The 14,567-nt window shown below is 44.5% G+C and overlaps 1 protein-coding gene across 1 annotated transcript in view; it reads left to right on the forward strand.

Annotated features, from left to right (window-relative positions):
* The window catches only part of LOC311229976 (uncharacterized protein), a 51,527-nt gene extending 37,534 nt beyond the window's left edge, over positions 1-13,993 (forward strand). Inside the window, exon 2 of the mRNA XM_084316088.1 lies at positions 10,393-13,993. Within this exon, the coding sequence (XP_084172214.1) occupies positions 10,488-12,122 (1,635 nt within the window). The 5' untranslated portion in view covers positions 10,393-10,487 and the 3' untranslated portion in view covers positions 12,123-13,993. The remainder of the gene's footprint in view (positions 1-10,392) is intronic.
* Positions 13,994-14,567: the final 574 nt, after the last annotated feature.

Below are 14,567 nucleotides of genomic sequence, written 5' to 3' on the forward strand. Positions count from 1 at the left end.
GAGAGAGAGAGGGGGGGGGGGGGTGCGAGAGAGAGAGAGAGAAAAAGGATAGGCCGTCTCTTCCTTTCGTTTTTTCTCTCCCTGCAGGGCAGATTGAAACCCGACACCTCTGCATACTCTGGAGAGAGAGAGAGAGAGAGAGAGAGAGAGAGAGAGAGAGAGAGAGAGAGAGAGAGAGAGAGAGAGAGAGAGAGAGAGAGAGAGAGAGAGAGAGAGAGAGAAAAAAATATAGGCCGTCTCTTCCTTTAGTTTTTTCTCTCCCTGCAGGGCAGATTGAAACCCAACACCTCTGCATACTCTGGAGGGAGAGAGAGAGAGAGAGAGAGAGAGAGGGAGAGACAGAGAGAGAGAGAGGGAGACAGACAGAGAGAGAGAGGGAGGGAGCACTTGGGGGGGGGGGGGGGGGGGACCTGCCGCGCCACACGGGAGAGGGGAGGAAGGGAGGCCCCCCCCCCTCGTTTTCGAGAGGGTCCCACCTCCCGTGTGGCGCGGCAGGTCCCCCCCCAAGTGCTCCCTCCCTCTCTCTCTCTGTCTCCCTCTCTATCTCTCTCTCTCTCTCTCTCTCCCTCCAGAGTATGCAGATGTGTCATATTTCAATCTGCTTCGCAGTATGAGGAAGTAGGCGGGCATTAGCTCCAACCACAGAGCCAATCGCATCACTGTGCACTACCCAGCGGCCGAATGACGTCACTCAGCCGTTCAAATCAAAATGGCCTGATTTACTGGAGGAGGAAAGGGGCTGAGCTGAATCAGAGCAATCCGCCAATATGGTATTTAGACACTAAAACACATTGATACGAACTCCTATTACTATAATACAATGCTAGAGACTGAAAAATGACATTTATAGTACATGTCACCTTTAAATGGGCTTATGATATCATCTCGTATCGATTGCAGGCACCTGCATTGTATCGTATCGTGGTAGATATCGGCAAATATCGTATCGTTGTCCAAAGAATCGATATCGTATCGTGATGAAACTGGTAATTCCCACCCCTAGTAGAGTCCATACACCCAACACGAAATCCATAATTCCTTACACGTAACGTGTCTGGCTGTGTGACGTCGACTTGTCAGCATGAAAATGACAGCCAAACATGCCACTGCAACTAAATAACACATACAATAGGCACATTTGTGACTGTTACAGATATAACATGTTTTATACTTTTCTACAAGATTTTGGCCTGTGCTACAAAACTGTATGGACGTATGGACTCTACCAGACGCGGAGATGGTATTTAATCGCAGCCAGCCGGACAGTGGAGCACTGAGAGAGAGGAAACAGCGGAGGATTTAACGAGGCGCGTTAATACAATTTTGTTTATCTGGCTTATTGCTGCGGATTCAAGCCAAGTTGCAATAATACAGTACAGCTCAATACACACAATTGTTAAGGGGATGCAGACCCAGAAAGACGTTTGTCTTGTCATCAAATGAATTGCCAGCGCGCGTTCGTCTACAACAACAACCAACGCGTCCTATAATGATAATAAGTTGTTTGTTATTTTCTTTGAGTTTCCCTATTGAATGAATTTACTTCTTATACCATTAGGTTGCAATAAATTCACTTGAATGAAATTCGTTCGCTCATCAAATTCGTGACATTCTAAATGTGTTTTAATGTTGTTTAATTTAATGACAATACACCCGCGCGGACTCGCGTTTTTTTTTAATCTTTTTTATATGGACAGGACACTGCGTTTGTTGCGTTGCTATAACTTATAACATTAAGATAAAGTGAATAAACATTGTTCTTCTCCCTGCTAAGAAAGGAGAGTGTTTGGCTGTGTGTTTCAACACCTCTTAAGTACCTGTTAAGCTGACAGACCCACACCGTAAATGCCCTCGCCTGTAGTTTTTCCACAGTATTGAGAGACAATACTGTCGAACTATATAACAATAATTACCTCATTTACAAGTTGTATTTAAGTTTGCAAATAAGGGCAAATAAGAGAACACATTATTGACATTTCAAAGATGTAAAAAAAAAAAACAGATTTCGATTTTTTCAATTTTCTGAAGAGCAAGACAATTGTTCCTTTTCTGGCACTTGTTTCTCACCGGATCAAATCGGGTTTGGTCACGTCGAGTCACATATTATTTACCACTCGCACGGGCCAAATTAAGGGGCAATTTGCGATCATTTCGTCGCAGTGTACAGCCCTGATACATGAAGAGAAATTTCGTCCTGGTTTTTGTAAATGACATTTTTGTGTCCTCAGTTGTGGTCAACGATATGTAATTAACTATTTAGTCGTGTTAGCGTCACGTGGTCTTCAATAACGTGACGTCACGTCTCGTCGTCATGAAAAAAACCTTTTTGGGAGAGGAAGGGGTTTTAGGTTGCATGTTCCAAAAAAATTTACTTAAAGTTTAAAGCTCAATATATCAAAACGTGGCACTTTATAGTGAACAGGAGGTCTATTTGTATTAAAAACAATAAATAGTTTTTCATTTAAATGTCTGGAAGAGCTAAAAAAGAAAATATCAAATTATATTTTCGTTACCTTTTTTGAGTTGATCTAAATGTTACTGATTGTGTTAAATGGGCTTATGATATCATCTCGTATCGATTGCAGGCACCTGCATTGTATCGTATTGTGGCAGATATCGGCAAATATTGTATCGTTGTCCAAAGAATCGATATCGTATCGTGATGAAACTGGTGTTTCCCACCCCTAGTAGAGTCCATACACCCAACACAAAATCCATAATTCCTTACAAGTAACGTGTCTGGCTGTGTGACGTCGACTTGTCAGCATGAAAATTACAGCCAAACATGGCACTCCAACTAAATAACACAAATACAATAGGCACATTTGTGACTGTTACAAATATAACACGTTTTATACGTGCTACAACATTTTGGCCTGTGCTACAAATCTGTATGGACGTATGGACTCTACCAGACGGGGACATGGTATTTAATCGCACAATAGATAAGATAAGATAAGATAAGATATTCCTTTATTGATCCCCTTGGGGAAATTCAGGCATCATAGCAGCATGGGGGAAGGGGGGGGGGGGGGTACAGGTAGTAAAAACAACACAAGCAGTGTAAACAAATAGGTCAATATAATTTACTATCTAAAAAATATATTCACAGTGTCACATAAGGTGCAGTATGCATAAGGTAGTGTTATAATTTACTATCTACTGAATATACATTATTCACAGTATCATAGTATCCACTGAAATATACATTATTCACAGTATCCATATAAGGTGCAGTATGCCTAAGATAGTGTAAATTGTCCTTCTTGGGTTCCTATTAGTCCCAGGTCAATGTCTGGCAGCAGTCGCTGCCCCCTGTTGTGGAGGCTGGAGGCCGCTAGTCGCTGCCCCCTGTTGTGGAGCCTGGAGGCCGCTAGTCGCTGCCCACTGTTGTGGAGCCTGATGACCGCTGGTATGAAGGACTGTCCGAGGCGGTTAGTTGAGTGTCGGGGGGGTATGAGTCTGTGGCTGAACGTGCTTCTCATCTTGACTAGCTCGTCGTAGAGGGGGTGGTAGGGGTTCTCCATGATGGCAGCCAGCTTCCTTCTCATCCCTCTCTCTGCCATCACCTCTAGTCTAGGTAGCTCGACTCCCACCACGGAGCTAGCCTTCCTCACCAGCTTGTTGAGCTTGTTGGTGTCCCTTGAGTTGATGTAGCCTCCCCAGCATGCCACAGCATAGAAGAGGACGCTGGCCACTACAGACTGGTAAAATGACTGCAGCAGTCTATTGCACACGTTGAAGGACCTGAGTCTCCTCAGGAAGAACAGCCTGCTCTGTCCCTTCCTGTAGAGGGCCTCTGTGTTATCCGACCAGTCCAGTTTATTGTTCAGGTGTACCCCAAGGAACTTATGAGTCCACCACCTCCACCCCTCGGATGGTGATGGGAATCGGGGGGGGGCCTCTTCTTGCCCCTCCGGAAGTCCACCACCAGCTCCTTGGTCTTACTGGTGTTGAGTTGGAGGTGGTTGCTGTCGCTCCACCCCACGAAGCTCTCCACCAGGGCTCTGTACTCCTCCTCATCATCGTCGGTGATGTAGCTTACGATGGAGGAGTCGTCTGAGAACTTCTGCAGGTGGCACCCTCTTGAGTTGCGGCAGAAGTCTGAGGTGTAGAAGGTGAAGAGGAAGGGTGACAGCACAGTTCCTTGGGAGGCGCCGGTGTTGCTCTCCAGTACGTCAGACTGACTGTCCTTTAGTCTGACGTACTGCGGCCTCTCAGTGAGGTAGTCCTTGATCCAGGCCACCAAGCTGTGCTCCAGCTGCATCGCGGAGAGCTTCTCTGCTAGCAGTGATGGCTGGATGGTGTTGAAGGCGCTGGAGAAATCAAAGAACATAATCCTCACTGAGCAGCGCGGCTTCTCCAGGTGCGTGTACGCTCTGTGGAGCATGTAGATCAGTGATTCCCAACCTGGGGTCCGCCAGACCACAGATGATTTGAGGTCTTTTTTTTTTTTTTTTTTTTTTTTTATATTTTTATCATCAGAAGCATGAATAGTCTCTCCACTACAATAAAAAATAAAGATAAATAAATAAACATCTAGACATGATTTTTGAACATTAACAGTAGGCTACCGGGTAACCGCTAAAACGCGAATCAGTTGACTGTATCACTTTCTGTAGCTAGCCTAGCACGCTAGTTAACTTTCTCGGCTCGTCTGCAGTCAGCCGCCAGAGGCGAAAATGTGTGACAAACGAAAAGGAGATGACGGCAGCTCATCTGCAAAAAAAGTTAGGACCTACAGCAATCGCGAAAATTACATCACCATGGGCTTCACTGAGGGACCAGACAAACGACCTGAGTGTGTGATTTGTGGAGAAAAGTTGGCAAACTCGAGCCTGAAGCCCAGCAAGCTGAAGAGACATCAGGCATCTAAGCACCCAGAAACCGTTGGGAAGGATCCAGACTTTTTTCGGAGGAAAGAACAGTCTCTCAAGGCGAACAAGCCTGTTGATGTTAGAGTAGCGTGGAGCAGGGGTGGCAGTGATTTACAGAAGGCTACCGAAGCCTCCTTTGAGTGTTCGCTTTTAATTGCAAAAGCAAAGAAACCGCACAATATTGGCGAGCAGCTCATCAAACCAGCCTGCATCAAAATGGTTTAGAAACTGTGCGGCCCACAGGTGGCGGATAAACTAAAATCAGTACCACTCTCGAACAATGTAGTGAAAGACCGAATTGATAAGATGTCAAGTGATTGCGAGCAGCAGCTGTCAGAAAAGCTTAGAAAGGGTCCATTTGCCATACAACTTGATGAAACTACAACTGTCGCAGACGAGGCTGTGCTCATCGTTTATGTGCAATATATCGAAAATGAGGATCTGAAGCAGGACATTCTCATGTCAGTCAACCTTACTACCACCACTCGAGGTGAGGATATTTTTACTGCAGTGGATTCTTACTTCATTCAACATAAATGCAAACCGTTCACCATTAGGGCCTGATTTGAGAGGATGAATACAGGATTTGAATATTGGCCAAAATTTTGAAATACATATGGTGCAAGATTAGATTTGTTGATTGAAGGCACAAGTCAAAGAAGCATAGTGGGTCTAATTATGATGCATATGCCTGTGTATAAGCAGTTTGTTATTAAAATGACAAAAAAAGGTATTAAACCCAGCTAGGACAGATTCTCTCTGCTACTGATTGGAATTTCCTGTCTCATATTTAGTTTAATTTGTTGCATTGATTTGTTCCATAAATGCAAACCGTTCACCATTAGGGACTGATTTGAGAGGATGAATACAGGATTTGAATATTGGCCAAACATTTTGAAATGCATATGGTGCAAGATGAGATTTGTTGATTGAAGGCACAAGTTAAAGAAGCATAGTGGGTCTAATTGTGATGCATATGCCTGTGTATAAGCAGTTTGTTATTAAAATGACAAAAAAAGGTATTAACCCCAGCTAGGACAGATTCTCTCTGCTACTGATTGGAATTTCCTGTCTCATATTTAGTTTAATTTGTTGCATTGATTTGTTCCATAAATGCAAACCGTTCACCATTAGGGCCTGATTTGAGAGGATGAATACAGCATTTGAATATTGGCCAAACATTTTGAAATGCATATGGTGCAAGATGAGATTTGTTGATTGAAGGCACAAGTCAAAGAAGCATAGTGGGTCTAATTGTGATGCATATGCCTGTGTATAAGCAGTTTGTTATTAAAATGAAAAAAAAAAAGTATTTTATGGTATCTTATTAGGAGGGGGTCCGCGAATTTCATCAGAGATGTTTGGGGGTCCCTGGGGGGAAAAAGGTTGGGAACCACTGATGTAGATGATGGCGTCCTCCACCCCGATGTTTGCCTGGTATGCAAACTGCAGGGGGTCGAGGGAGTCACACACCAGGGGCTTGAGGTGTTGCAGGACCAGTCTCTCAAACGTCTTCATGACGTGTGACGTCAGAGCGACTGGCCTGTAGTCGTTGAGGGTGCTGGGTCGTCCCTTCTTGGGCACCGGGACAATGCAGGAGGTCTTCCAGAGCTGGGGCACCCTCTCCAGCCTCAGGGAGAGGTTGAAAAGTTGTTTGGAGCGGTGCTGCCAACTGCTCCGCACATGCTTTGAGCACCCTGGGATTGGTGTTGTCCGGTCCTCTGGCCTTGTTCACACTAATCCTGGAGAGCTGCCTACTGACCTGGCTGTTAGTGATCGTCAGGGTTGGGGGCGGTGGGCAGTCTGCTGCTGCTGATGGGTGTGGGTGGGTGGGGGGGGGTGCTTGGTAGGTGTGATCTGGTGCTGGTGTCGATGGGTGGGGGGAGGGGTGTGGGGAGGCCACTCTGGTCGAATCGGTTGAAGAACGTGTTGAACTTGTCTGCACGCTCTTGGGGGCCCTCAACAGCTGTGCCCTGCTGTTTGAACCCAGTAATCTTCCGGACACCCACCCACACCTCCCTGGTGTTGTTGGCCTGTAGTCTGCCCTCCAGCCTGTCCTTGTAGCTGTCCTTGGCTGCCCCTAGCTCTTTTTTTAGCTCCCTTTGGACAGCCCTGGCCTGCTCAGTGTCCCCTGCCATGAAGGCCCTCTTTTTCCTGTTTAGCAGGTGTTTAATGTCCTTGCTAATCCAGGGTTTATTGTTTGAGAAGCAGCGTACCTTCTTTGTGGGTACGATGCTCTCCTCACAGAACCTGATGTAGTCTGTGATGCAGTGGGATAGTCCATCAATGTCGTCTCCATGGACCCTCTCAAACATGTCCCAGTCTGTCGACCTGAAACACTCCCGTAGCTCCTCCTCTACGTCGTCAGACCACTGTGGGACAGACATGGTGGTCGGTGGCTGTCTCTTAATGAGAGGCCTGTATGTAGATACAAGCCTCACAAGGTTGTGGCCAAGGGGGGGCCAATGGGGGGCAGGGAAGTCGCACTGAAAGCCTCGTTCACGTTAGCATACAGGAGGTCCAGTGTTTTGTCTCCCCTGGTCTTACAGGTGACATACTGGGTGAAGTTTGTCAGGGTCTTGTTCAGTCTGACATGGTTGAAGTCCCCATTGATAAAAATAAATGCATCCGGGTGTTTTGTCTGGAGTGCCGCGACTGTGGAGTGTATGACGTCACTCGCCTGCACCGCCACCGCGCTCTGTGGGATGTAAACAGTCAGAGCCAGAACGTGTGTTATTTCTCGCGGACTCAGTGCCAATAGTTCAATGTTGGGGGAACAGATGCGTTCCTTAATGGTGATGTGCCCAGGGTGGCACCATTTGGAGTTAACAAAGACAACAAGCCCTCCGCCTCTCCGCTTGCCGCTCTGTTTAGACTACAACTACCAAGTATATAACATGACCCAGATTCACTTCACACGCAAATCTTTTTTTTCCACACACGGCTATCGCAGTAAATTCATTCATTGCCGACAGATTTTTTCATAGCACCGCAGCGCGGCATTATGTCGCACTGTACAGCCCTGGTTGTAGGCTAATGTTTTACTATTTTTTTTTATTAATTTAGGAGTGAAATGCGAATGAAGGGTTGAAATCACTACTCACAAGGTTGCCCCCAAATATAATTTACCACTCACACGGGCCAAATTAAGGGGCAATTTGCGATCATCTCGTTTTGCTACCTTTACGATTCATTGCGAATATTTTCATGTTGAGCTATAGATTGTGGATTAGGGCTGACCCCTATTAGTCGATTAGTCGACTAATTGGTCGAAAGGAGCCGTAGTCGACTGCCAACCCCTTAGTAAAAAAAATAAAAAGAATTTATAATAAAAAAAAAAAAATGTGTATCATTCTTTCCAAAAGAAAAGAGGCCTAGAAGCGTGGCTAATGCTAATGGCACGCATACCAGAGGCTAACTGCCTACGAAAACAGGCACAGAGGCACTGAAGAGGATTTCACCCATCTAATGAACAGACTAGACAAATATCAAGATGTATCCATCAGTGGACCAATTGCATGCTTTTGCAGAGGACAAGAAGCCTTCAGTCGACTCCTTCAGACATTAAGCACCCCCCACAGCCCAAATGGAATGATAAAATAAAAATGACGTAACCACTACACCTCCCTATAGTTAGTATGACGACCGGCCCAAGCCGGAGGCAACGCCGACAGTCGGAGTCGAACCCGGTGTCTCTTGCGTTGGTGATGAGCGCAATGTCCGCTGCGCCACCCAGCCGCCCCCCACCACGTCGTTTTTATAAGCAAATGAAGCAATCTTTGGTATCATTTTCCACTGGATCCGTCGTTCTGAATTGTAACGTTACTTCTTTGTGTGTTTCTCTCGCGCAACTTGATTGGATGCTGTCGGATTGTTTCAAACAAAGTGGATCTGGGAAATTAAGTGTCTATTAGCTGGAAATGAATTAATTCACGGCACATTTAATAACATAATTTTTTATCGTTGGGCATGGGGGAAGGTATCAAGTCTTCTCAAGTCAAAAGGCTCAAGTCCAAGTGAAGTCACGAGTCATTGGTGTTGAACTCAAAGTCGAGTTAAGTCTTTTTTGATTTTGTCAAGTCTAAAGTCATCAAATTTGTGACTCGAGTCCAAGTCATGTGACTCGAGTCCACACCTCTGCTAAAAAGCTATTTATCATTTTTGGCTGGTAAAAAATCTGCCTGGCTGGTATTTTTTTATTTAATTTTTTTATCTACCAGCCAAAAAGTTATTTTTGTTCCATGTATATATCGTTACAGATATATGAAATTGGGTGCGGCTGGGTGGCGTAGCGGAGATTGCGCTCATCACCAATGCAAGAGACTCCTGTATCGAATCCCAGTCTCAGCATTGCCTTCGGCTTGGGTCGGCCGTCGTACTGGCTCATTTGGCAGAGTCAGCGGGTGGAAATCGATGGGTGGGGATTGGACGTTGTGGACAGCGACCCCTACAGATCGGTTGGGAGACGCCTGCACAGCAGAGACAGGAAATGGCGGGGGTAGTGTGAGCCTCCCATGCGTTACACCTCGCCAATGAGAGTCCGCACTGGCAGGCGAAAAGATGTGACAGGCTGCCTCCTCGTGTGCCGGAGGGAACGCGTGATGCAAGGCTTCTATCCTCTCTACAACCGACCAGTGGGGGGCATAGTCGAGCAACGTTCAAGACAGGGGAGGGAAGAATTGGATACATGAAATTGAAAATAAGGAGAAAAAGCGGATAAAAAAAAAGGTACATGAAATTTTCCATAGCGTGATATAAGGTTTGATCCATAAGGTGACACTTAAATCTGTCATAACCTGAGACTAAAGGGGCTTTAGTCCCGGACTAAATTTAAACCGACCTTAACCATAGCCATGATGTAACCACTCCTGCTCCAGAAACTGTTGACTAACTGATAGGGCTGTAGGCCTACCGAATGCTTCGAAGCTTCGATCATAATGTTGACATTCGAATTCTAAATCAACATTCAAATTATTATTATTATTTTTTTCAATCTTTTTAAACCAATGGGGGTTTTCTTCACAGTTGTAGTTAAAGATTAGGCTACACTAATATTATACTATAAGATGCCACCATCACTTTCATACCAACCGTGCCCTTATTGGATTGTTTATGTTGACGAAACTGATTAGTTATATTCATTAAAGAAAGTTGATTTAATAAAAGAAAGACTCATTTAATCAGATTAATCACTTTATTCAAATTGAGGATTTAGTTTGAGAAAAAAAAACGTCCCTAAAAAAAATTAAGTACATTTCTTTTTTATAGACATTCAAAGCTTTGTTCGAATACTTCAATCGAAGCTTCGAATGTTAAAAAATGGCATTCGGTACAGCCCTACTAACTGGTGCTTGAAACAAAGTGGTTTAAGTCTAGAACTGTAGACCACTCTGGACTACACTGTGTTCTTAAACTATAAAACCCAGCTACATACCATTATAAACCTCTTACATGGTAATTAAACCTGAATAAAATCACCAAATTTCTCCTTCCTCTGACACTCTTCTCCATCCAGAAAGCTGTCCTGTCAGGCCTGGGAAGAAACCAAGAGGCTTGGATGGAAGAAAAGGTCTCTGCTGTGACCAGTGTGGGAAAAGCTTCAGTTCAAAGATGAATCTCAATAAACACCAACGCATTCACACAGGAAAGAAACTCTATTCCTGTGACCAGTGTGGGAAGAGCTTTAGTCACCGATGTAATCTGCAATCACACCAGAGAATTCACACAGGAGAGAAGCCCTACTCCTGTGACCAGTGTGAGAAGAGCTTTAGTCAACTGAGTGCTCTGCGAAGACACCAGAGAATTCACACAGGAGAGAAGCACTACTCATGTGACCAGTGTGAGAAGAGCTTTAGTCAACTGAGTGATCTGCGAAGACACCAGAGAATTCACACAGGAGAAAAGCCCTACTCCTGTGACCAGTGTGGGGAGAGCTTTAGTCAACTGGTTTATCTTAAATCACACCAGATGTTTCACACAGGAGAGAAGCCCTACTCCTGTGACCAGTGTGGACAGAGCTTTAGTCGACTGTCTCATCTTAAATCACACCAGATGTTTCACACAGGAGAGAAGCCCTACTCCTGTGACCAGTGTGGACAGAGCTTTCGTGCACTGTCTAATCTTAAAAAACACCAGAGAATTCACACAGGAGAAAAGCCCTACTCATGTGACCAGTGTGAGAAGAGCTTTAGTCAACAGAGTCATCTGCGAACACACCAGAGAATTCACACAGGAGAGAAGCCCTACTCATGTGACCAGTGTGAGAAGAGCTTTAGTCAACTGAGTACTCTGCAAACACACCAGAGAATTCACACAGGAGAGAAGCCCTACTTTTGTGACCAGTGTGAGAAGAGCTTTAGTCGACTGTCTAGTCTGAAATCACACCAGAGAATTCACACAGGATGGAAGCCCTACTTTTGTGACCAGTGTGAGAAGAGCTTTCGTGCACTGTCTAATCTTAAAAAACACCAGAGAATTCACACAGGAGAGAAGCCCTACTTTTGTGACCAGTGTGAGAAGAGCTTTAGTCAACTGTCTCATCTTAAATTACACCAGATAATTCACACAGGAGAGAAGCCCTACTCCTGTGACCAGTGTGAGAAGAGCTTTAGTCGACTGTCTCATCTTAAATCACACCAGATGTTTCACACAGGAGAGAAGCCCTACTCCTGTGACCAGTGTGGACAGAGCTTTCGTGCACTGTCTAATCTTAAAAAACACCAGAGAATTCACACAGGAGAAAAGCCCTACTCATGTGACCAGTGTGAGAAGAGCTTTAGTCAACAGAGTCATCTGCGAACACACCAGAGAATTCACACAGGAGAGAAGCCCTACTCATGTGACCAGTGTGAGAAGAGCTTTAGTCAACTGAGTACTCTGCAAACACACCAGAGAATTCACACAGGAGAGAAGCCCTACTTTTGTGACCAGTGTGAGAAGAGCTTTAGTCGACTGTCTAGTCTGAAATCACACCAGAGAATTCACACAGGATGGAAGCCCTACTTTTGTGACCAGTGTGAGAAGAGCTTTCGTGCACTGTCTAATCTTAAAAAACACCAGAGAATTCACACAGAAGAGAAGCCCTACTCATGTGGCCAGTGTGGGAAGAGCTTTAGTCATCAATGTGATCTGCGAAGACACCAGAGAATTCACACAGGAGAGAAGCCCTACTCATGTGACCAGTGTGAGAAGAGCTTTAGTCGACTGAGTACTCTGCAAACACACCAGAGAATTCACACAGGATAGAAGCCCTACTTTTGTGACCAGTGTGAGAAGAGCTTTAGTAATCTGTCTCATCATTAATTACACCAGATAATTCACACAGGAGAGAAGCTCTACTCATGTGACCAGTGTGAGAAGAGCTTTAGTCTACGGTCTCATCTTAAACCACACCAGATAATTCACACAGGAGAGAAGCCCTACTCATGTGACCAGTGTGGGAAGAGCTTTAGTCATCAACATGATCAGCAATCACACCAGAGAATTCACCAGAGAGCTTTAGTCGACTGTCTCATCTTAAATTACACCAGATAATTCACACAGGAGAGAAGCTCCACTCCTGTGACCAGTGTGAGAAGAGCTTTAGTCATTTGTCTTATCTTAAATCACACCAGAGAATTCACACAGGATGGAAGCATCATTGTGGTAAGGTCAAGTTAATAAATATAAAATATAACACCACATTGTTCTGGTGTTTTAAATACTGGGATCATAGGAACTTTCTGACCTCAGTATGGGGTGACCAGCCAGCCGTCCAGCCAGGGAACAACAGATGCAAGTCTTCCCGCCGGCTACCAGGGTACCGAGGTACCAAGATGACAGAGGGGGTGTGGAGAGTCACAGCCACGTGACCCCGCAATCGCCATCTCGTCCCCCCGTACAGACGCTATTAGGACAGTGGAAAATGACAGAACAAGATGACAGAGGGGGTGTTAAGTGCCACAAGTCAACGAGTGACACTTTGTATAATGACATCCTGTTCTTATGTTTATTATATATGATTAAGAGGAATGTCTGTATATTCTTCCTCCCACTTGTGTAAACTTGTGCACACTTGTATTCTTATATAACCTGTATATTTTTTATACACTTTTATACAGTTAAATGTTAATGTTATGTTACAGTCAGAATGTTGGTATAAAGGTGTATATATATATATAATGCTATATTAATTATATGTTTCATAATTCTCTGCTTAAAAAGAATGATATGCTTGGCGATGATACCTACAGAAGGTATCATAACCCTTGCCTGTCCTGCCTGTTCTGTACTGTTCTGCCTGTTCTGTACTGTTCTGCCTGTTTCTCTTACTGTTAGAGTGAGTCAGAACGAAAGAGGCCCCATGCAGTAAGGGAGTGAACGGCTGGAATGCAAGGCCAAGAGAAGGGAGCTCTAGTCAGAGGGGCATTGTATTCTTTTTTTTTTTTTGATCCACTTTTTCTCCCATTTTTCCATATTTTCTCCCATCCCAATTTCGTATCATCCAATTCAACCCTCCCCTGTCACGAACGCTGTTTCTTGCCTCCCACAAGCCGGCTGCAATGTGGACTAAGTCATACATAGCACAAGTCCCCTCCGGTACTTGAGGTAACAGCAGTCGCATCTTTTCACCTGCGCAGCTCGATCTCTCAGTGTCGAGGAGTAACGCGTGGGAGGCTCACGCTGCCCCCGACACTTCCTGATTCTACTGCGCAGGCGCACCAACCGACTTGTAGGAGTCGCTTGTTCACAACGTTCGATCCCCACCCTTCAGTTTTCCCTCCCCGTAATACGGCCAATGTGTATTACTGCGGACGACCAGCCAAACCGAAAAACAATGTGGAGAGCTGGATTCGAACACGCGAATCCTAGCGTCTCCACACTGGTGGCGAGTGCCTTGCCCACTACACCACCTAGCCGCCGGGGCATTGTATTCTTATGAATTACTTGATTTGATATGTAACTGCAAAGTAACAAATAACTGAAGGAGGGATATGACACGTACTGTACAATGATTGGAGCTATGTACTGATGATGGCGTGACGTGACGGACCTTATAAAAAGGCCAGCTCGCTAGAGACAGACAGATTTTGATTTTGATTTTACAGAGTTTTTGACATGCAGTATTTTGCTTGCAGACACCAGCCGTGTTAGGTTGTTGCTATCTTAGAGATGAGATGTTTTGTTTATATAATCTTTTAAACTGTATTGGACATTTCCAATACAGTCTTTTTTTGTAACTTGAAATAAAGATGACTTTTTTATAATTATCCATTGAGTTCTTGGACTGATTTCTGCCAGCAATGGGCCACGATGCTGGCCGCGCCCTGATTTCCTGGAGGTGACTATACAGATTGAATCAATGGCTGGTTAATGCTTTTCAGCTAAAGTTATATATTATATATATATATGCTATTGGCAGTAGTAAAACTTATTAGACGGTGAAGTAATATCACCAAGCTTGCAAATAATGATTACGTGTTAGTACGCTAATATGGGTTCTTTCGTAAATTGATGATAATAATAATGGTAATAATAATAATTACAGACCATCCCTCACAAATGAGGACATTGGCGGTTACGGTGACGTAAGATCATCAGGCTTCCAGAGAAGCAGCATAACAGGCATTTCGTAAAATGATAATGATGATAACAATGATAATAATGATATTATTGTTATTATAGGCAATAAGAGTTCTCCTAGACATACAT

This window comes from Notolepis coatsorum (assembly GCF_963971535.1).
Source record: "Notolepis coatsorum genome assembly, chromosome: 6".
NCBI classification, from domain to species: Eukaryota; Metazoa; Chordata; class Actinopteri; order Aulopiformes; family Paralepididae; genus Notolepis; species Notolepis coatsorum.